General features: G+C 32.6%; 6 protein-coding genes across 6 annotated transcripts; 3 read left to right on the plus strand and 3 right to left on the minus strand.

Annotated features, from left to right (window-relative positions):
• The first annotated feature begins 3,194 nt into the window (after positions 1 to 3,194).
• Positions 3,195 to 6,172, plus strand: LOC116779428 (uncharacterized). The gene is made up of 2 exons (XM_032673691.2): positions 3,195 to 3,729; positions 3,936 to 6,172. The coding sequence occupies exon 2, from the start codon at positions 3,941 to 3,943 to the stop codon at positions 6,119 to 6,121; it is 2,181 nt and encodes a 726-aa protein (XP_032529582.2). The 5' UTR covers positions 3,195 to 3,729; positions 3,936 to 3,940; the 3' UTR covers positions 6,122 to 6,172.
• Positions 6,173 to 8,094: 1,922 nt separating this feature from the next.
• On the minus strand, positions 8,095 to 15,585 carry LOC116779429 (protein FAN-like). The gene is made up of 13 exons (XM_061521519.1): positions 15,239 to 15,585; positions 14,565 to 15,162; positions 14,355 to 14,426; positions 13,647 to 13,849; positions 12,936 to 13,179; positions 12,158 to 12,280; positions 11,663 to 11,924; positions 10,997 to 11,405; positions 10,509 to 10,597; positions 9,640 to 9,769; positions 9,119 to 9,323; positions 8,532 to 8,670; positions 8,095 to 8,296 (listed from the first exon to the last, which is right to left on the minus strand). The coding sequence occupies exons 1-13, from the start codon at positions 15,250 to 15,252 to the stop codon at positions 8,205 to 8,207; spliced, it is 2,580 nt and encodes an 859-aa protein (XP_061377503.1). The 5' UTR covers positions 15,253 to 15,585; the 3' UTR covers positions 8,095 to 8,204.
• A 147-nt stretch (positions 15,586 to 15,732) lies between these two features.
• LOC116779851 (uncharacterized) lies at positions 15,733 to 17,699 on the plus strand. Its single transcript, XM_032674353.2, has 6 exons — positions 15,733 to 16,417; positions 16,479 to 16,620; positions 16,784 to 16,885; positions 16,960 to 17,008; positions 17,075 to 17,351; positions 17,469 to 17,699. The coding sequence occupies exons 1-6, from the start codon at positions 16,046 to 16,048 to the stop codon at positions 17,619 to 17,621; spliced, it is 1,095 nt and encodes a 364-aa protein (XP_032530244.2). The 5' UTR covers positions 15,733 to 16,045; the 3' UTR covers positions 17,622 to 17,699.
• On the minus strand, positions 17,660 to 18,736 carry LOC116779852 (proteasome subunit alpha type-7-1). The gene is made up of 3 exons (XM_032674355.2): positions 18,500 to 18,736; positions 17,957 to 18,427; positions 17,660 to 17,876 (listed from the first exon to the last, which is right to left on the minus strand). Exons 1-3 carry the CDS (start codon positions 18,599 to 18,601, stop codon positions 17,700 to 17,702), a joined length of 750 nt encoding a protein of 249 aa, XP_032530246.1. The 5' UTR covers positions 18,602 to 18,736; the 3' UTR covers positions 17,660 to 17,699.
• Positions 18,737 to 19,026: 290 nt separating this feature from the next.
• LOC116779681 (coiled-coil domain-containing protein 43) lies at positions 19,027 to 20,289 on the plus strand. The gene is made up of 4 exons (XM_032674079.2): positions 19,027 to 19,207; positions 19,281 to 19,502; positions 19,571 to 19,716; positions 20,142 to 20,289. Exons 1-4 carry the CDS (start codon positions 19,028 to 19,030, stop codon positions 20,212 to 20,214), a joined length of 621 nt encoding a protein of 206 aa, XP_032529970.1. The 5' UTR covers position 19,027; the 3' UTR covers positions 20,215 to 20,289.
• Positions 20,290 to 20,585: 296 nt separating this feature from the next.
• LOC116779680 (probable E3 ubiquitin-protein ligase HERC3) lies at positions 20,586 to 22,506 on the minus strand. The gene is made up of 3 exons (XM_032674078.2): positions 22,301 to 22,506; positions 21,372 to 22,221; positions 20,586 to 20,955 (listed from the first exon to the last, which is right to left on the minus strand). Exons 1-3 carry the CDS (start codon positions 22,310 to 22,312, stop codon positions 20,696 to 20,698), a joined length of 1,122 nt encoding a protein of 373 aa, XP_032529969.2. The 5' UTR covers positions 22,313 to 22,506; the 3' UTR covers positions 20,586 to 20,695.
• Between the last annotated feature and the right edge of the window lie 727 nt (positions 22,507 to 23,233).

Here is a 23,233-nt window from a genome sequence, read left to right on the forward strand (position 1 = left end):
TAAAACAGAATCTTGCGATTGTGTATCAACAAAATGTGGAACAGACGATATACAATCAAAAAACACACGATGCAGTACGTAAAATAAAAGTACTCACTAACTTCATATTTAAGTATTTAATCGAGCTAAACAAACCGTTATATAAAATAAGATTTTAATCTCGTATTTCCTAAACATCACAGAAAGAAGAGAAGAAGAAGAGGAAATAAAACATTTAAAAAATCAAATAAAACATTTATAAACATATTATTTCATTATACTTACAATTTTTTATTCGTGACATATGTTGTGTTACATAATTGTAACGTAAAAAATATAATATATACAAATATTGTAATAATCTGTAAATTTTACATGTTCTGTATAAATTACAGGCGAGAGCGAGAAAGCCCTATGCCAGCGTCGCTTTCGCCCTCTGCGAAAGCCTCCTGAAAATATCTATTGATTATCATATACATGCCGCTTGGTACGTATAGCCTCGCCCTATATTATGTCTACCACAGAGTGCCAATTTATTTGAAGAACGCTTATATTCTGAAGTAAGTAGACTATCCAAGTAATTAGTCGTGATATTTAAGGTCCTTTCATAATGAAACTGTTTTAGAAAGATGAAATTAATTTGTATTAGAGAGAAGTAGAGCTTTCAATTACTCGTGTAATATCGTTGTAGATATAATACGTTCTTATCTCGCCGCTTTGTAAGTCTAACTAATAATAACGTTTCTTAAAATAGTCTATAACATATGTACGTAGATTACCTTGAGTGACGAATTTCTATTTTTATTAGGAATCCATGCGTTTAGCTGTTCGCTAGTACCTTGCTTAGTTCGTACTGAATAATGACAAACAAGTAGTTGTTTGTAATCTTGCTCGTAAACTATATAAAAATGAAATAACCTTGGATAAGAATTACGACTCTGATATTATTTAGAAACAACTCCGTTTCTGTTTTTTTTATTATTATTATTTATTTAATTATTCACTACGACTCATTATAAATTGAATTATGCAATTCTATTAACGTACATAGACAGAAGTTGTTAGAATAGTTAATAACAAATGATTAGAACCTGCTTGGTTGAATCAAAACTAAAATATAAATGTAAAATAATCTTATTCATTATTATTGATTGTTCATTATAGGAATATATTAAAAAAATATTTTTATTGCTACCAGAAAATTTAAGATAATAAAATAAATAAAATTTTTAATCTGTGAGTAAATATTATGCAATAATAATATTAGTTGGTAAATGATATTTTTTTTGCTATTAATTTCTCTAAACAGAAATTTGATAGTAACTAAATGTTAAATGTTTAAAACAAAAGTATAAAATGTCTGAATGACTAAAATATGCTATTACTCGTCAAAAGATTTGTTAGAGAAGTAGCAAATCTTCAGTTAGATGAAATAAACAAATTTTAAATACTTATTTTACTACATATTATTCAAATCATTGAATTGAATTCGAATAGTGAAAAATTAGTACGTAAATAATGTCTATTAACGTGTATATTGAACGTTCCATGATTCGTTGTAGACTAACGGATTGGCAATATTTGTTAAAAGTTAAATAGTTTAGGGTCAAGGCAAGCTTTTGGTCGTGACATTTATACATCAGCGTCAAAGTTATAACTTACAACAAAATCAAAATTGTTTTATAGATAAAAAAATGCACGCGATAGAAACACAAATACTTTATCGATCGACAATGCTCGTCCATGTTACTTATAAAGTTTTTATTGCAATATAATTACAATGGGTAAAAAAAACTCGATTTATAGGTTATCTATGTAAATAATCAGTAAAATTTTTGAATGTTGTCAGAAATTAGCATATTTCTCCAAGCTATTTATCTCAGTGAAATAAGTATATTTAGAAAACAAGACATGGCATTTTTTTTATTTAATAATTAGGTCCTCTTATCATTTTAATAAATATTTAACAACTTCCACTCCAGAAAGGCTATACTGTTTGTTATTAATTAATGAGACGCCGTGTTTAGTGAGGGCGCGGTGTAAGAAATGTGACACGGTATACCAATGTTCCTTTATTCATGTAATATTTTGTAGAAACGCTTAAATATTCATATATTATTTTAAAATATAAATATTCATTTTGAATGATAGACAATTCTGTTCAAAATATTTTTTTTATATAAAACCTGCCAGACCCGATCTTAATTATCTATGTTTCTCGGTGTGAATTGTCTTGTCATATTCTGTTCGTACATTTCATCTATCACAATTTAAATATTCATTTGCTGATAAGGATTTAATAGAATAAGAAAATTTATCTTTTTTTCATTGATTTATCACATATTATGACACTTGTTACTGATAACTTTTTAAATTTTTAATTTGACACATTTAACAATTTGAAACATTTTACGTATTAGACATAATTTAGTATCAAAATTATTTATTCTTTGATAAGACCTTATCCACAATCTATACAAGATAATTTATCTTTGACTTATTAGCTAAAACTTAAATTCGAGAGAAGAATTATTATTAGAGCGTAATTTTATGTAAATTGAATAAGACCGATGAAAGTAACTACAGATGCTTCTTGCAGAGTTTAACGATACAGTTATTTGTGGCCGTCTGCCATAAAAAATATGTATATAACATTCATGATATGACGTAGACGTGCTCCGACCAACGACAGAGACCTGTCGAGTTGGCCTGAGAGCAAGGGATTGTGAACTCCGAAGAATGATTCACCTTCTTTAAGGCAAGGCCAATAGATATCATCACTTTATAAGGAAATAATACAACATTAAACAATTCTTTTAAACAATATATTTAACGAACGAACGTTTCTTGATATTTATTTCAAAATCTTATCTCCCACCTTTCAGTTGTGTTATGATTAAGTGTTTTAAAAATATAAAATATTTATAGAACAATTGGTACCGACACAACATTCTCGATCCATCTAAGTGTAACGAAAGTCATTTTACTATAAATAAATAATATTAATAATGTATTTGGGTAATGGAATTTTTCAATGTAGAGCTGATATTATTTCTACTGTCGAGAGACATAGCGCTTGCGCGCTCGACGGGTGAGCGCGGTGCGGAGGGTCGCAAGGCCGGGGGGAGGGGGCGGGGGGAGGTAACGTCACGTCGAACCATACAAGCTATACCCAACTAAATTCAAAAGGGCCCTCACAGTAACCAGCCACATAGAGTTAGTCGACTTTTACACTTTCCAGTATGCAAACTTGCCTGCGTCGCCCATGAGTCGTTCAACACGATTACGCGAGTGGCAACGGCTAGTTAGATGTGGTAAAAGTGAGCTCTCTCCGAGTGTTTAAATTGTGTTGAATTTACAACTAAAATTATTCTAACCAACCCTTGTGTGTAAATTATTTCGTGAAAGACTACTGGCTGAATAAAATATTTAATTAGAAGGAATTTATGTGGGATTGCTATCAAAATAAAACAGATAATAATAAATAAAGAACAATACGGCGCGTCAAAGCAACGAGAGTGTAATAAAAGACCTTATTGCCTTGAATATTGTTGCCATATTTGACAGTGCGTTTAAGTGATAACCAAATTAATAAAAATTATGATTCCTCGAAATGAATATTTTCTGATGATGACGGAACAAGAATGATCAGAATTATTAAGACGATGGAACAAAATGGACTGGAGAATTCGAAGATACATGTATACAAATGCAGGTGAAGCTCGCTGAGGCCACAGACTTTTGAAACAGGTACCGGTTTTGTATTATCATTTTGTTTGATTTATAATGCTGCTGCGTTCAAACTAAACGTTCCCTGCACCCGTCCTAACGAAAAAAAAAGAAAATTTTAATACCATCGAAACTGATTGAGGATTTTTTATTTATTATACACGTCGTTATAGTTTATATATCAAAGAAATAATATTATATAAGTATAATGTATATTTGATTTACAGAAATCATGGACAGCAATCAAAATCAATCAGTTCAAAAATCAGAGGAATCACTAATCTCAAGTGATAAACCATCAGTGGAAGAAAATATAGAGAATTGTTTACCTGTGATAAGAGACGACAAAAGTAGTGATAGTGACGTTAATAGTGAAGACCTCAGCAATAATGTTGAACAAGATAACATAAGCAACTCTCAGTTTTATGAGAGTAGTGATAGTAAACTAGATTATGCTGTAAAGATGGATGATAATGATACTTTGAGTGACATTGATGACATTAAAACAGACACCGCTTCCGCTGACAGTGAGGACTCAGCGTTAGGAAGTCTTCCTCCAGACTCGGCCCTTACTGACAGGGAAGAAGATGCCCAGGACAGGTCAGATGGAAGTGACTCTGGACTCGGTTCGGAGACAACCGATGAACCGAAATTACCTGAATTTAACCTCCAATGTAATAACGCAGAATGCAGAAACACGCGAGATAATGAAGTAAAATTTGACCCTATCTCGGACAGCGACAAAGTTGAAGAGGATAAAAATACTGAAACTTCAATCAAAAAACCCCAGAAGAGCAATCTTAAGAGAAAACCTGATTTCGAAAGCAATAATGAACCCGAAATGAAAAAACAAAAAAATAATATTCATTTTAATAATATAACCGTTTATTACTTTCCAAGGACACAAGGTTTTACATGTGTCCCATCTCAAGGTGGCTCGACATTGGGAATGGAATGGGAACATAGCCATGTTCAGACATTTACGTTAACCGAACATGCACTAGAACAAAAAAGATTACACAGACAAGTTTTACAGCAGTTAAAAAGTGAGCGCCATAATTTACAAGGAGTTTCCTTGTCATCCAGCGAGGACAGCGACACCGAGGAGGAAGCAAGTGATATCTCCGAATCAGAGTTAGACTTAGATAGTTATTATTTCTTACAGCCAGTCCCTACTCGACAAAGAAGAGCTTTGCTGCGAGCGGCTGGCGTCCGAAAAATTGAAGGTTACGAAAAAGATGAATGTAGGGATATAAGGACGTCTCGTGAATTTTGTGGTTGTGCTTGTAAAGGTGTTTGCAATCCAGAAAACTGTCTTTGCAGTATATCTGGAATAAAATGTCAAGTTGATAGATTAAACTTTCCATGCGGCTGTACAAGGGATGGATGTGGTAACGAGACTGGCCGAATAGAATTCAACCCCATGAGAGTGAGAACTCACTTTATAAATACCTTAATGAGATTAGGCCTAGAAAAGAAAAATGAAGAGGCTCAGGAGGCTGTAAAACGTAAATGGGCGGAAGCGCATATTTCGTCGACATGTGTTACAGATTCATCTTACGAAAAAGAAAACTGTCATATCCAAGATAATAATTTGGCTTCCAATACTAATTCAACCCCCAGGATAGGTATAGAATCCTGCATCAGCCCAAGTTTCACTGGTATTCATCATAACATGAACAGTATACCTTGTAATAATCAAAATGATGCATCATATAATTTTAGAAATGACCAAACAGATCATAGAAATATTAAGTCCAACAACATGATGAACTTTCATGATGAGTCCAATCATGGAAATCATGATTATACCTCGAACATACTTCAAGGAAAAGGTCCACCCTACTCATCACCGGCGATGAACTTCAATATGTCAAATAACATGCAAAGATATCCCGATCTCAACTATCCTTATGATCAACAACATTCAGACGGACATCTCTTTAAGGGGATTCATAGTTATCCAGCATCTGCTTTTGAAGAGTTTGCCCATAACTCTCAGATGACAATGCTGAATCATTATGGCCATATGTACGTCCCTGAATACTTACACAAACCTAGTACGAGTATGCCGGAACACAGTATGCAGTATCACATGATGCAACAAAACCACTATGATATGTATAAAAACCCAGAAAATGTAAATATGGACAACAAGACAGATGCCCATTATACTACTTTACTATCAATGCCATATCAACAAAGCAATAAATTGCAAACCATAGAAAATGATGAGAATTGGTTTAGTCACAATACTCTTTTCAACTTAGATCACTCGGTGCAAGTTACACAAGAGGTACCAGTCGAACACTCAGAAGTAACACCAACATTAGTGGAAAGTGAAGTAAGTGATGCGACTGAGAATTTCGGTGAACTAATTAAAAAAACTATGGTAGAGTCTGTTACAGTGTAGTCAAATAAATTGTTATCTTTTAACTCTTACAATAAATTATCATGTTACTAAGTTTTTATTATATTAATTGGAAACTTATGTTGATTTCTAACTTTTAAATTAATATGAATAAAAAAAAATGATATATTACTAACATTATATTTATTTAATAAAAGAAGGTGATGTTTATGAGTCTTAACAGACAGTTATTTGATGTGATGATCTCTTATGTCATTCTTCAAGAAATCATGAAATTTATTATATTCTAGCAAAAAGCTTGCTTTGTAATTATTAATTAACAGTAATCCCGCTATTATACAAGTACTGCTAATACAATCAATGCAGAGATAGCCACTAGTCACAGCTCCACTGGTTGTCTTATGTTACACAATCAATCACGCATAAACCGGCAAATTGTTTTAACTGAAGTGTTTCAAGAACGTAGCTGCTAAAATTATTAAAATAAGCCAGGGTATTCGCTGCGAAGGTTGTGTAAAAATAGAGCAAAAATAATAGCGAAAATTAAATACATATATGTTCAATAATTAAACAACTTACAGCTCAAACAGTAGATAGGATATACCTTTACATTAACAGTTATAATTTGCTTCATATAAAACTGATAAATTTTCATGATTTAGGTTTTATTCACACTAAGGTGTTAATGAACAAAATGCAAATCGATTATTTTATTTCCTGTAAAAGTTCTAAAACACTATGTTAAATGTTTAATATTTATTGGCCATTGTCGACACGAATGACGTAAAAATCCTTGAACTATAACGAACGGAATTTAAAAGTATCATCGAAAAACGCAAAGCTAAGTGGATTATTTTTAGGGTAAGAAATAAAATCGTTAATGTTCCAGACACCTTATACAATATTATTTTCTTTTAAAATATACACATTTTTTGCTTTGCTGATTTTTATGGTGAGTATGATTTAAATTTAGTAATGTTATAAGCGGCAAATGTGTATGTGATGTAACTCATCAGTTATTTATCAGAATCCTTAAAGGTAAGTTTTTTATTATCACAATGAATGTTAATCAAAAGAAACTTTATTACAATTTTAGCACTTGTATATTAATTTTCCTATCCTTAACATTGTATTATTTTAATTTAAGAATATCGAATATTTTTTTTCCTAATATAAATTTTTAAATCCGAGAATAAACAAAACATTTTTATATAGGTAAGTTGTAATCGTAAACTACGAAATAAATACATCTTTCGTGATTATTAGGTAAAGACATAATTACAAGACATTTTCTTTTTGAAAAATCCTTAAATTAGAATTACTCGCTGCCTACTTACAGTGTAGAAATTATTTCTGAAAAAAAATTAAAATGTTTTCAGAAAACAGAGCTTTGATACATATTTTTTTTATATCTGTGTGCCGGGCAGGTCAGAAATCTATTCTATTTTGTTTTTTTTTATGAACACCATGATTTTAGATTCTTATGTCTAAAGTGATGTAAATTAAACGAGAAGAAACAGATAAAAAGTATAGAGTTTGTGAAACGTCCATAGACAGGATTGGGTTTAATCCAAATTATTATATTGAAATAAAATAATACAAGGATAATGTCTTTACCTGTTAAAATAATCTTAGAAGATTTAGCCTAACTTTTTGTAAATATCTTTCATGCTTTATGAATATTTTTTCCCACCTGTCAAAATTAGATACCATAATTTAATAGCCATGCTATGAATTTTGTATGAACGCGGCTTTATGAACGCGGCTTTATGTACTAATTTTTGGATTAAGCAAAATTCACAATACAAGGACTATATAAATGCCAAAAAAATAATTAGAACTGCAGACATTACAGTCCAATATAAAATTATATTATAGTAATAAAATTAAAGGTAACTTATTTAATCTATTATTCCAGAATGTCCCACTTTAATTGTTAACAAAAGTAAATTCGCTTGAGATATTTTTCGTCGTTTCTAATTCATTCAACGATGGAGCAAAAGATAAAAAGAATGAACATTTTCAATATATTTTATTGTCTATAATTTAATACAATGTAAAATACTTTTTCATAGTACAATAATATTGATATTTATCTAACAGATTACAAAATATATAAAAACTATCATGTTATTATCCAGACTTTAATTGACTTATCATCACTAGCCGTTGTGAGGGTTTTCGAGGCTGCATCGTAGTGAATGGACCTGATCAGATCTGAAATCAAAATACATAATAATAGTTAAAGCACTAACTTCTGTTCACATTAAGCTGTCAGATTTTTCATAGTAAACACTTTTACTAATTAGTATGAAGACAATATCAAGATATTTTATTATAATATTTAAAAACATGTACAAATTAACATTTATTTTCTAGAACACGCACACACACAGATATAAACCCACACATATACACATTCAAATTACACAACACTTCTCAAATCCAGTACCTTGATGAGCGTCATACTCCCCCAGTTGCTTTACAGCGAGCATGTCCATTTGCAGCAGCAAACCCGCCCCGCCCGCCCACAGCAGGTCACCTTCCGAGCACACCGCCCTCAGGGTTGACGACACCTGCTTCTCGTACACCTGGACATCATTAGATAACACAATAATATACTAGTATGCTCTTACAACTTAGTCCTAACGAACTTGGGTTCAGAGAGCAATGTATAAAGTATGCTAAAACAAACAGGTGTTATACCCAACCGACAGCGACATCTATCGTCTGTGTCACGTAACTTCATATAAAATACAACTATTATGATGTCTTCCCATGTTAATCACAGATAATTCAGGATGTATCACAGCCTATGTCTCATATTAATGTCTAAGCTACATGAGTGGAAAGTTTCTTTAAAATCCATTGAACGGTTTTTACATTAAACGACAACAAACATCAACAACTTTTGCATTTATATTATGAGCGAGACTTCATATATGCAAGTATACATTCTGTGAAAATATTTTCAGGTATCAATTCTCTGTCACATCAATATAATAAATACAGATACAGATTCTTAATAAAATCATTTACCGAACTCAAAACTTTCAGATCGGTGACGCTCAAGTCACCGTTCTCGCTGGCGCTGACGATTCTCTCCTCTGACAACAGACATATGCCGGCGACCGGCGAGGGATGAACCGTGATCTTATTAATCAACTCCTTGGTGGAGTAATCCCAGAGGTAGACGTCGCCGTCGCTGGTCCCAGATAATATGTCCAAGTAGTGTTTCCTGTACCTGAAGAAAGACAGGCGTGGTTAGTAGTGTAACATTAAAATGTTCCGAGAACAGGTTTAGCGGACCTAAATAATGATGGGTCGATCAAAAAAGCTTCTTTCAATAATCAGCTCCCTCTTATTATATTTAAATTAATTGGACATAATTTACTACTTATCTTTAATTGAGTATAAGTACAGTCCCATATGTACATATTTAATTAAGGATTTTAGACTAAGAAACATTATTGAAAAAAAAATATACATAATGGCCGTTTTCAGAACTTTCTTATTAATAAACGGCTTGAATAACCATAGAGTGCGTGTGCCCCACAGACCTGACGACCAAGGCGGTGACTCGTCCGTCGTGGTCGAGCTCCGCCCTCAGTCCGCGGAGCGCTAGCCCAGCGCCCGCACGCCTCCAAGCACGTACTACGGCGTCCCACCCACCAGACAACAACACGCGCTCTTTAAAAAGATATTAAAACATTAACAGATTATATAAATTATATTTCATGCACATTACTGCATGTTATATGTTAATCTGTTTCCTAAAATTTTTTTTTTAAGTATATTCTTAATATGAGGTACTTCCATTTAACGGGATCAGTATGCTTAGTCCAAGTTCTACTGCATACGGAGCGTATCCGGTTTTTCATTCATAAATATTTCTTACATACATATTAGCGTACGCTATTGATATGAAGTTACGCTTCGTATGTAGTCTGACTATTCAAACTTGTGGCGAGCACGCTAATGTAAATGCAAATTAATATCGTTCTCCCGTCATGTCAGTAATTATTTTTCTGTTTCGTCACACTAGACAAGTGAAACGGGTTTGACAAATTGTTATTTTTTGCAATCGGTAAATGATTGTTTTAGAGCAGTGGTTCCCAACCTTTTCTTGACTAGGGACTACTTGGTTTTCTTTGTTGTTCACATGAGACCAGGACCACGATGTAAAAGAAAAATAAAGTGAATGGCTAAGAAAATAAAAATTAATAAAATTTAAAAGAGTTTTGAACTCGCTCGCGGACCGCTTATTGAATCCCGCGGACCATTGGTTGGGAACCACTGTTTTAGACTGAGAAGAATGTAGAACAATTTACGCCCTCTCCCTTGCAATGAATCTTAATTTTATTATACGTATAAAAAATATAATTAACGTTCAATATACGTATAATAATTCAAGAAACGCATATTGTACCTTTAGGTAGCCACAGAAGACAGCTTACTGAGTCATCGTGAGCTCTAAAACTCTCAACAACCCGGCCATACTCTACATCGTATAAATATCTGCAAAATATATATATATATATATATATATATATATATATATATATATATATATATATATATATATGTATATAGGAAAATATAGTTAAAAGCATATTAAACAAAGTCCGGTAAAAATAAAAGCTAAATATATCCGTCGTCATCAAGCTCAATAATCTAAATCCGTACAAAGTAACTGCAGCCCTCTCCAAACAGCAGTAAGAACTACTATTGCTTGTTTACTTTTAGTCACTATTGTTTTATTTTAATATCTTTTTTGAGCATCCAGTACAGTATTACTAATACTAAGGATAAGCATATACGTATGTTTGTCTGTATATATCTTATGATCACTTTCAAATGTTATAAATGTATATTACTTTACCTTGAGCCGTTTTAATACTAAAAAATGATACATACATTTCATTGTCCCACGAACCAGCAGCTACTATATGCTCGTCCACCATAACACAGGAACTCAGCGGCGTACCGCACAGTATGACGCTGCGTATCTGCTTATCCTGGACAACGTCGTACACTTTCAAAGTACCGTCTTTACCGACCGATATGATTCTGTCTCTCTCTCTCATCACACAGGTCACGGCCTCCTTGTGTAACGCTATTGTTTTAATACATTCTATATGACTGGTCGGCTTCGTGTTCAGCGGCTTTATTATCTGCTGTGGTATTCTCTTCACATGAGGCTTAGTGAACAGCTGTTTCGGTATCTGGCCGAACTCCATGATCTGTACTTCGAGCGCGTGTCTGTCGTTCATGTCGTATATCACGTCCAAGTCTATGGAGCCCTCGTAGCACACGTGGTGGAATACTGCGAACCCAAATTGATTATTATGCGTATATATAGGAGAGTTCAAATTTTTTTATTGCTAGCATTACGAAATAAAATAGTTTAATAATATCAATGTTAATACAGATAATAAATTGATCAAATAAAATATCTATAGAAATTATTGGCAAGACGCATTCACTTATAACATTCACAACTACCCTCTTTTTTAAAAATAACCGCAAATCAAATAAACTCCGTTAATTATGAAATTAGACTAATACATGAAATCTACAAACCATTATTAGCTTTGACAGCCTCCTCGCCGCGTTGCTTGTAACCAAATATGAGATCAATCCAGGCGTGTAAGTATCTGGACACGTAATCGCATTCGAGGGCCTGTCTTAGTTTGTGTACGAACTGTTCTGGGGTGTCCGCCCACGGGGGTAAGGCCACGTCCGCGACCTTGTTTCCGTCGTGGCGCTCCCCGAAATCTATATCGTGAATATTAACTAGGAAATCTCCCTTTGCGCTTGTATCGTAGAACTCCGCCACGAGCTCCTGGAATTAATGGAAGGTATTTATATAATATTCCAATAACATTTTTCTTTAATATCAATATTAGATACTTCATATATTAACACACTGCTACAAATGTGTTTTTGCTCACCCAGCCTCAGCTAGTTATTCAAATAAATCCTACTAAAATACTGTAATACATAAAATAATCCAAAATAATTCTAAGATTCCTAATACATATACTTAAGTAAATACAACAACCAACAACAGCAAACCTTAAAGTCCGACATATTCTTCAAACAATTATTATAAACGTCCTTCACTGAATTGAACATTCTGTCCGGATGATCAAATCTTCCGTTTTGCAAACACAACATGTACTGTGGATATTTCCTTACCTGAAATCATTAAACAAAAAAATTTACAATACAACATTTTTTGAAGTGATAACTTCTTGCGGGTAGACCGCTTCGTAACGTAACGCGTAACGACGCTACTGAATCTCGTTTCCCTTTCTCTCATACGGCAACAATATTACACGTATGCGTCAAAAAAGTTTGGAGTAATATTAAATTTATTCATAAACTTTAAAGGTGGTAGAGCCTAGCTGTGGTCAAGTTACTGCAGCACGAACATGGGCTGGCTCGACCGGGGAAGTACCACCCTCTCACAGAAGATCAGCGTGAAGTAGTCTTTAATGGCTGCGTTTCGTCGAATGAGTGAGAGAGCCGGTTGCCCTTTCCCTTTTCCCACCCTTTCCTACCCCTTCCCTTTTCCCTCCCTTTCCCACTTTCCTCCCCCTCTTCCCTAATCGAGGGTGGCAACACAGCCGCAAATCTATGTTGCGGATGTCAATGGGCGACGGTACTACCTCCATCAGGTAGGCCGTCTGCTCGGTTGCCCCCTTTTCTCATTAAAAAAAACTCATAATTTCTTTGATACCCAACAATACTTCTATATTAAATAATTTAAGCTATCACTTCTGTCGAGCGTCTCGATTCGCAGAAATTTGTTTCATAATGTAACAATTTCAAATTTTAAATAATTACTTACCAAATAAAACAATACAAGGCCGGGAGCTGAATAGTGAGATCCATATAAGAATTTCGGGTCAGACATTTCATGGAATCTTTCTAGTAATTTCTCCAATCTATCAGGATTCAAAGCGCCCATCGGTTTAGTGAGATCTCTGAATGTGTCTGCATTATCTAAATCTAATGTTTCTGATGTATAATCTGCCACCACCCAAGGAAATACAGGGTATTGTGTTAAGTCCTTTGTACTCCTGTCAGCGAGACTGAAAGAAATATTGTTTAAAGAGATGTTATAAGTATATATGATTTTTTGAACTTTTCAAAGGAGCTTCTTAAATTGTTTCCCAATCAGTGGCGAATACAGACTAAGAATATTTTCATATGTCTATCTAAACGAGAGTAGTAGTCACAGTACAAAACCTTCTCCCAACATAGCTTAAATTGTAACTCTACAGACTCCTCTTAAATCCATGCAAATTCTATTTTTAAAAGCAGATTGCATCTATCCATTTAGAAATTGAAAAATAACGCATCAAGGAAACAGCCAAAAATATTTATATCATTTAAATATAAATAACCTTATGCACATTAGAATGTCAGAAATTTATCCCAAAATTTTATTTAGTACTAAAATATATATTGACTATCATAAATCTAGTCAATATAAACAAAAATTGTTTTTTTCTTTGCCTACATTGTTACTTATGTTATTAAAAAAAATAATACTAACCAGTTGAGATACATCAGATAATCATAATTAGATACAATTCCATTCTGCCATTGGAGTGTCATTTCTTCGACATGAACGGGCTCCAAGTGTACATTTGGAGATTCTTCTAGAGTTTTATACGCCAGATCTCTGTCATCCTCACATTGGAATACAAGATATATGTGAGACACAGCAGTACCTTCTTTACCATATATTTCAAGGCCCTGAAATGATTATCATAAATGATATAATGTAGGGTTGAGCACAGTAGTAAAGAGTCTAAGATTAAATAAAGCACAACCACAACACTTAAAGCCGATAGGGTTTTGAATAAGTGAATAATGGAATTTATATCTAATTCATAATTTAAAAATTAATCTAATCGATCCATTGTTCCAAGATAGAATTATTTTTTTTTACATAAAAAAAGGTGACTATGCAAAGAGTTAAAAAATAATAAGTTACTCATTAATATATACATATATATACTGTGTATGTAGCACATGCAAACATCTTAAGCTGTATTTAAATAAAATTCAAATTTTTTTAAAAATATTTTCACCATACAACTAAATACAACAAAGAAAAGTCTAAAAACTAATAAAATCATGGCAACCAATCACGATTCATTCAAATCAGAAAAAAAATCAAAATAAATCAGCCTCAACTACTGTTGTGTGAATAAAAAATATATAAAAAAAAAATATAGAAACATACATTGATACATACAACTTGCCTTAATAAAAATCTCCTTTTATATATCCTGCTCAGCTCGCTTAATTTCATTTTTAGAATTGCATTCTGTAATTTTAAATTAAAAATGTTAATAGTGCAAGATTGCGGTCTCTTTTAAGGAACTTCTAAATATTTATATTATATACTTAAAAACGATTAAACTCATTTATGGTCATTATATTTATATATTGACCTAAAACTTACACATTCGATATTGCTGAATGGTTGGAAATATAAGGTTGTAGAAGTGAGTGCTAATTTGCCTTGGTGTCTTACTAATGGTGAAATTTTTTCAGCTTGAAATTCCTCAATAATTTTTTCTGTAAAATCATCCATCATAACGGGATCAAACGTCATCCTCGTATAACGAGAATGTTGGATAGTTGCCACCATACTGTTATGTTCGGGAGCATGGAGAGTTGATGCTCTGTGTAATTGTTGCATCTGGCTCAAACATTCCTCAGCAGACACAAAATCAAAATTAAAACGGAACTCTTTACATTCGTATTTAAATTTATATGGTGCTAGTATATTCTCTTCTAACATCTCAGCGTATTGCTTAATTCTTATATTTAAAGCACTTTTCTCATCACCACCATCTGTTTTTACATTTATATCAATACATTCTTTAAAATATAATTTAATAAGTGGATAAATCCACTCTCTTGGCTCAAAAATAAGAGACTTTGAACAAAGTTTTAATCTACCCTGTATTGTATTAGATAAGTTTGATATATCACTCATTGTACAGGAATAATCCTCAAAATATATTTCTCCTGGCTCCAACAATAACATGGAGAATCTAAGAGAAGAATTATATTATTATCATTAATATTTTTAATTTGACTTAGATAAAAGTGTAAAATTAACAAATATACCTGGATTTGTTCATCTTGACTTTGTATTTTTGTTTTATTTATTTACAATTAAATATAAATAAATACTGTTTCATTTTGCTCATAAACAAAAAAATAAGTAATCGCTGTTTCAGAACCGTTAAGCTTTATACATTTTACGGACATTATACATTATAAGTATCCCAATCAAACTTCAAAATAAATATGTTCTTTCTTTCACGTTGCTTAAATTAAAACACTTGTATTAATTAATATGTACAAGTAAGCTTACAAACATAAAATATTTGTCACACAAAATAAAAAGTCATAATATTTTTTTCTTTGTCAAAACTGTTTACCGAAACAAGGTTACACTTTTACTAAGAGATAAAATCTCTTCTTTCGAATCTTGCTTACTTTTATAAAACTTTCGTAAATATAGTAACTAAATAATTTATTGCACTTCATCAATATGCGAAAATAATTTTTGCTCAAATAAAACACTCATTCTTGCTTTTATACATTAATTTATTTCCTAAAATTAAAATTTCTTAGTAGACAAAATTTAATAAGACAACATTAAAGACTAAAATTAGAGTATGAGATAACAAGTGATGTTTCAAATTTTTGATAATTAAAAGGAAGAATGAAAAGAAAGTGGTAAGATTTCCAAAAAAAAAAAATTTACTCTTGGCAGCACTGAACTTTACTGGCTATGTTAGAATTAGGCGCGAAGTTTGATCTTAAATTTTACTAGTATGACCTTCAAGCTGTCTCGCTAGTCAACACTTAAACATTTGAATATAATAAATAACTTTAATATTATTAAGTTTATATAGATAATTAAAAATGCAAGAAGCTACTAGCGCAATTTCACAAATGCGGTTTCCACAAAAGCTTTGGTATTTGCTTGATTTACATACCGATGCTATATTATGGGGTGGTACCGGAAGAACTATTTTACTAAATTATAGAGTTCTTCACAATTATCTACAATGTGATCACTCTATTTTTAAAACAACAAATATTTCAAGTTTCATAAGACAGTTAAACTTATATGGTTTTCGGAAAGTGACGTCTCATCTCCAGGATCCCCTCTGCAATTCCAGTAATCCTTACATGCACGAATATACACATGATTATTTTCAATACGGCAGACCAGAGTTATTAAACAAAATAACAAGAAAAGCTTTGACAATGAAAAGGAGTTTTAAAACTAAGGTAAACAATCTCTGTGTTACATGATTTTTAAGTCATATAACTTACTCAAATACTTTTTCAGACTTTCGAGACTAATGAGCAGTTGTTGTATATATCACCCTTACAAAAAGCACGTCGTGCATTACGCATTGCATTGAAAAAAGCTGCCCAGGATTTACTTGTGCTAGACTCTTCAAAAACAGATAGCAACCCTGATTACGAAGGTACCTTATATGCATTGAAATATAATTTGCTTTTCATCTACACCAAAATTAATATACTTATTTATTTAGCGTTTATTATTATTTTATTTCTGGTTCAAATATAATTTTTGTACATCTTGATATATTTAGTAATGATGCTCAACTTTACATACTCATGTATTAGTTCAAGATGCACCTGATGATTTTTGTGAAGAGGAAGACAACATAGAATTGGATTGGCTTATACCAAAATCTCAGGAAGATCAGAAGCAGATAACTGTACCAGGTCCAATTCCTCATTCCTTAAATCTTATCCTATTTCTCCTCTCCTATCCTACCCTTATGACTTTTATAACACAGATCCTGTTCAACCGTCTCAAGAGGAGAATACCAATGATATACAATATAGGTATGGTTAGGAATATAAAGTTATCCTTATAAAGTGAGTAAGATTAATGAGTGGAATGTTTTATAGCGACCTGAAGGATACATCACAAGATAGTCTCATAGATTTTTCTGACACCTGTCATCAGAATCATGATTCTTTCCCGGGACAATTTCTCAATATGCCTGATCTTGATTCTGATGCCAACAATGGAAATTGCGGTGTTCAGTTGCTGGCTGAATTCAATATAGGACAAGATGCTGAGCAAGACATTGCAAGAATGAGTGAGAAGATCAAAAATCACTCTTTGAACTGTGTTTTACCATCAGTCAGCAATGACTCTAACGATGATAATCCAATGAATGATGTAAATATTAAGTCATATTTTTTTTTATCATTTATTTAGATATTATGTATAAAATTATTATTTATAACTTTTATTTTGTGTGATAATGTTTATGTCTAACTTTATTTAATGTTTCAGAAACACAATGACAGCACAAATCTTTATCATGGAGAATGGGATCAGATGTTTAATGACATTATGACTAACAAGGCTTCCAGCCAAGAGGGAGTGTCCAATTTGAGAGAATTGTACTCTCAAATATCTCAAACCATTGACTTGTTAAATTCTTAATTTTTTTTCTGATCAAGTTAGTTATGATTAAAACAAAGTTATGTTTTTCAATGTAATAAAATTATTGTTACAAAAAAATCACTTCTTTTGTTTCTTCTTTTCCGCCTCTTCTTCTTTCTCCTTTTCGATGACAGACACATAAGAGTTTATAGTATCTATATCTAGCATTTGCATTGGTTGGTTGCGTCTCATTACAGCAATTTCCAGATTTTTCTGTCCTGACTGAACTACTTCAAGGAGAGCTCTGATTGCAAGCTGTAATCAAATAATTATTATTTGTAATTGATTCCATTTCCAAGCATATAACTATAATAATAAAGGATAGTACTAATTACCTTTACAGCACCATTTTCAGAAGCAACTTCATCTGCAGTGTAATTCTTTTCTAAAAATTCGCGAACAGTTTTAGCAGATCTGCCAGTAGCATTAGCCTTCCACTCATAATAAATGCCTGATGGTTCCGTTTGGAATAAATGAGGGTGACCATCATAATCAAAGCCACCGATTAAACAGGAAATGCCAAACGGCCGGCGTCCATTGCTTTGAGTGTACTTCTGCTTTAGACTAGCAATATATCTTGTTATATACTCTAAAGTAACTGGATCTTCAACAGTTAGTTTATGAGACTGGCATTCGATTTGAGCGCGGTTAATAAGTATACGTGCATCGGCAGTCAAACCGGCGAAAGCCATAACGACGTGGTCATCAAGGAGGCAAATCTTTCGAACTGTTCTTTCTTCTTGAAGCTTTGCAACGGATTTCTTTTCAACACCTAAGACAACAACATCCTTGCCTCTTACGCCGACCTGTTAATAAGAAGTTGTCTATAGAGAAAAGTTTAGTATATCAACACGGATTCTAAAAGGTGAACAACTTACAGCAGTAGAACCTTTGCGTACGGCTTCTTGAGCATATTCAACTTGCAACAAATGACCGTCCGGTGAAAACACAGTAATAGCTCTATCGTATCTTGCCGACATTTTTCGAGTTGAAGTAAGTTATAATAAGAAATATATTAAAATTTGCTTTGTAATCGCTTTATGACTTCGGTATATTGAAACAGAGTCTAACAAATCTACCGCAAAATAGACAACAGCATGACGAGACACTTTGACATATGACGGCTGTATGGTACTGGGTACAGACTTCAGCATACAATATTTTTAAAAGGGATCCTTATTAGATGCGGTAAAGATCATTGTATCTTGAAAATTAATATTTTTCAAAGACTCCAGTAACAATTATATTATCTACAATTCAATTCTAGTATAATACAATATTTATGAACATCTCTTTCCATATCGATTTTTTTCAATGCTGGCGCAAACATAATAGGGACAGTTGTATTTTGTTTAAAATGTGACTATTATCTGTGGTGAGCTATAGTCTTTTTATGTCATACCTTAATGTCAATTGTCAAAATGGCGGCAGCCGTTAGCGCATTTCAGCCATGGTTAATTGACAAATTAAAATCATTAAAAACCGATGAAAATGTTTTCGGCTCGTATATATCTGGTATTTTGGAAAGTGAAGATACTATAGATGAGAAAAAAGACGCCCTGGAAGAGTTATTGTCGGAAATTGTGGTGAGTTTCAATTTTTGCACTTTATTGGTTAGAATTAAATTATAATATATTTTAAAAAAGACCGTTCTTATAGGACAAAGATATATCTGCGCACGTTAATGAAATTATTGATAAATGGGAAGTATGTAAACCCAAGGAAGAGTCACCGAAGTCTGCTGCTGATGTTGACATCCAGCTAGCAAAATTATTGGAATCTCAGTCTTTGGCTACAACGACCCGACGTGAATATACCGATGAAGAAAAAAAAATACGTGAAGCTATACTTTCTCAGTACAGCCAGTTGCCTGATAATGAGGTACATTAATATTGTGTTTGTTTCATATTCATAGTATTGCATATGCTAACAGTGCATTTATCGTTCAGGAGGATGAAGAGAACGATTCGGATACCGAAGGTCAGGATTTGGTAAAGAATACCAATGCCTTGGATGTAGCTGCTGCAGCACGTGAAAGAAGGGAACAAGCACGTTTAGAAGCCCAACGGAAGAAAGATAAGGATAAGGAGGATAGGTAAAGAAATTATTAACCAAAATTAATGTTCACTACTTTCAAATTCAATAGCTTTTGCATGTGAATTTGCTTATTTGGACTCTGGAATTTGATTCAAGATGTAAAACACATTTATTAATTTTGTTAAGAAATGTGTTGGCTGTGATATATATTATTTCCGTCATATAACTTCAAAATACAACTTTTATAGTGTTCTTATGTGAACAACATAGAATTTTTAGATCAATTATTATTTATTATATTACTATTCTTATATTTGGGTCGGTCATCAAGACTGCCCTTTCATTCAAAATTTTGTCATTAGCTTTTGTGTAAAAAGTAACTAACACACTCAAACTTTATAGTATTAGTGGTATTGTTTAAAACTACTAGCCACCAACAAATCAGCTACGGCTATTAATAAAAATATTTCTTTTTTCTTACAGAGAAAAGCAAAAAACACTAAAAGAAGAGAAAAAGGAAAAGCGTAAAACACAAAAAGGTGAAAGAAAGAGGTAGCAACTTCAAGATTAAAAAAAAAAAAAACATTTAGGCTGAATAACATAAATTCATGGATGATATACAATTTTAAAAGGAGCGTATTTGTGACATAGTGGCTGAATTTTTTGATATTATTTTTAAGCTATGTATTATATAGTCATAAATTATCAGTTTTAAATGTCATGGTAATAGTATTTTTGTTCCCTTTATATTTATCAATTTATTTTGATTACTAAATACATTTTAGTGATAAGCGCTTTTTGTTTGTTGGAATAATGATTAATAAGGTATATGCTAATTCTATCTGGTTTTGTTTTATTTAATATTACAATTGGTAACTCATACTAGTATTTATGCTAATGGATAAAGAATTATGAAAATGGAACAAGTCTATTAACAAATATATATTTTTCTCAACATGTTATCACATTAATATGAGACTAGAAAATAATGCAACATTTTAATGTAAAAAAGATTAGGCATAGAGACAATAATTGTATCAATCAATATCTTCGGGAGTGTATGTATTGTCTGCTGGACTTTTGTCCATTACTATGAAATTGTGGGCACTGCCGGCATATATTTGGGATATCTTTATTTTGCTGTCAATGGGTACCCTAACTGGTTGGAAGATGCAGTCTCCTAAAGATGTTCCCGTGTTGCCATGCTCATTCCAACCCCATGCCCATAGCGTGTTATCAGTAGCTAAACATACAGTGTGCTCAGAGCCTAAAACTATATCTTTGACTTGTCTTCCACCTGAAAAAAGATTTTTTTCATTATCATAAAGCGAGCTGTTTCAACTGTTGTTATAAGTCCGAAATGGATGAATTAGTTCAGTAAATTTAAGTTGATTTCAAAGGTTTATAAATATATTATTTAACAAATGTTTTACGTTTTATTATAATTCGCTATTTAATTAGCAAGACTAATTGTTAAATTATGCATCATATAGAAATCCCAGAATTGATGAAAGTGGTCCTAAAACTTCTTTTTTTTGTCTTTATCTTAAACTCATGAACTTTTGGGATAGTATCAGGCCCTACTAAAAGATTGATAAATATTCTTCCCATATACAGAAAGTAATTATAGGTGATTAGTATTCCTAATTTAAGACATTCCTATTTTAATGAGACTAATCAATGTATGTTACTTTATGGACTGTCTTCACAAACCTGGTAAGTTTATGTGAATAATTTTCCCAGTGAAAAGGGCATCAGTTCCCAACTGCCCATAATTGTTCCTCCCCCAAGTGAGAAGAGACCCATCTTGTAACCAGAGCAACACATTTGTCCAGCCACTCAATACCTTTTTTACATCTCTTTTCACATCAATATCAATTTTTTCAGGTTTATAAATTCTTTTATATTTTTCAGAAGAGAGAAGTAATTGTCCGTGTTTGTTATCACCCCACACATATAAAGCTTTTTCCTCAGAACTCCAGCCTACAGTATGGTTCTGTCCGCATGCTATGTGAGAAATAACACTTAATTTAGGAACTCTTTGAAATCTGTCTGCCTTTAACACATCATGACCTAATCCTAGCTGGCCATGCCTTCCACATCCTGTTGTCCATACCTCACCTTTCGAATTTATTATGGCTGTATGTCTCAATCCCATAGACACTGAACATGCATTGACTTGTAACCTGACTGGCTTCACTTCATCTGGAAATTCATTTTTAGGTAGACCTAACTGGCCATAACTATTAGATCCCCAAACAAATAAGAATTTATCATCAGTAACACCACAGCTGAAATCCCAGCCGCAGGCTATGTTCATAAAATGTATACCGCTTAAACCCCAAACTCGCTTGAATGTATAAACTTCCTGTTCATAACCTAATTGTCTCCTTGAATTCCAGCCGCATGAAAAAAGTTTCCCATTTTCAGCTAGTAATAATGTGTGTCCACCACCACAGGCAATCTGTTGAATATCACTTAAATGTTCTGTTGATACTTCAGTGGGTTTGTCTATTTGTTCACTTGTTGAATCTAAGCCTAGCTGTCCATGTGAATTGGCGCCCTGAAATAACAAACATGATTGTTTTACTGAAAACTTGAACTTTTATAAGGACTGAAAGAGTATGTTATATTTTAGTTACCCATGACCACATTTCAGCAACATAATAATGTCAAGAATGTGGAAGATTGAATTAAACTACTATTTGTGATTTGAAGTACTAGCAGGCGCTACTGGCTACTCTCCCACGAAAAAGTTACGCATATTGACTATTTTGTAAATCAAATAAAACATAAGTTATTATAACTATTCTTTTCCTTATAGACTATAGAAAATAAGTTCATTTCAATTTTGAAATTTGGTCTTGACATTGTCACCTAGACAGGTCTATAAGTTCGGAAATCTCAGCTTTATAATTTTTAAAAATAACTAACTTGAACCCAATAAACTTTAAAGGATGACAAAGATTATTAGATTAGATTATAATTACATTAATTATGTGTATAAAGTTCCTATATAACCAGATTGTGATATTTTTATAATGTAGATTTGTAGATAAAATATAGAATATGAGTAAATTAAAAAGACTGTTTTTCTTTATTCGCTCGGAACTTTTTTTAAAAGAACTTTTGCGCTGAAATTTTTTTAGTGTAAATTTTTATTTCAATTGTAATCCTTATACTACATTTACACTCACGCCTCGTACCTCGTCTTGTGCTTCGTCTCGTATCACAGCTCGCACCCCTCGCGATTGATGGTAAATGAGTGTCTGTTCACATTCTCGTGGTCAGTTCAGTTGTGATCTAGCTAGCCAGAATGGGGGACGTCGAATTGTTACCGGCAACAGGTCCTTCATGGATTAGTCTAGCAGATTTAATTTTATTTAATTATATCTGCTAGACTAATTTTTTAGACCATTTAAACTAGTAGTAGAGGTGAAAAAAAATTTAAACTACTCAATTTTGATTGATCTGCACGGCATAACGTTTAAAACTTGAACGAAGCGAGAGCGCGAATGTTAATAAAACGCTCGCGTTTGTTGCAAGGTTCTTCGACTCGTGCCAAAATTACCGCT

Source organism: Danaus plexippus, chromosome 2, assembly GCF_018135715.1.
Source record: "Danaus plexippus chromosome 2, MEX_DaPlex, whole genome shotgun sequence".
NCBI lineage: Eukaryota > Metazoa > Arthropoda > Insecta > Lepidoptera > Nymphalidae > Danaus > Danaus plexippus.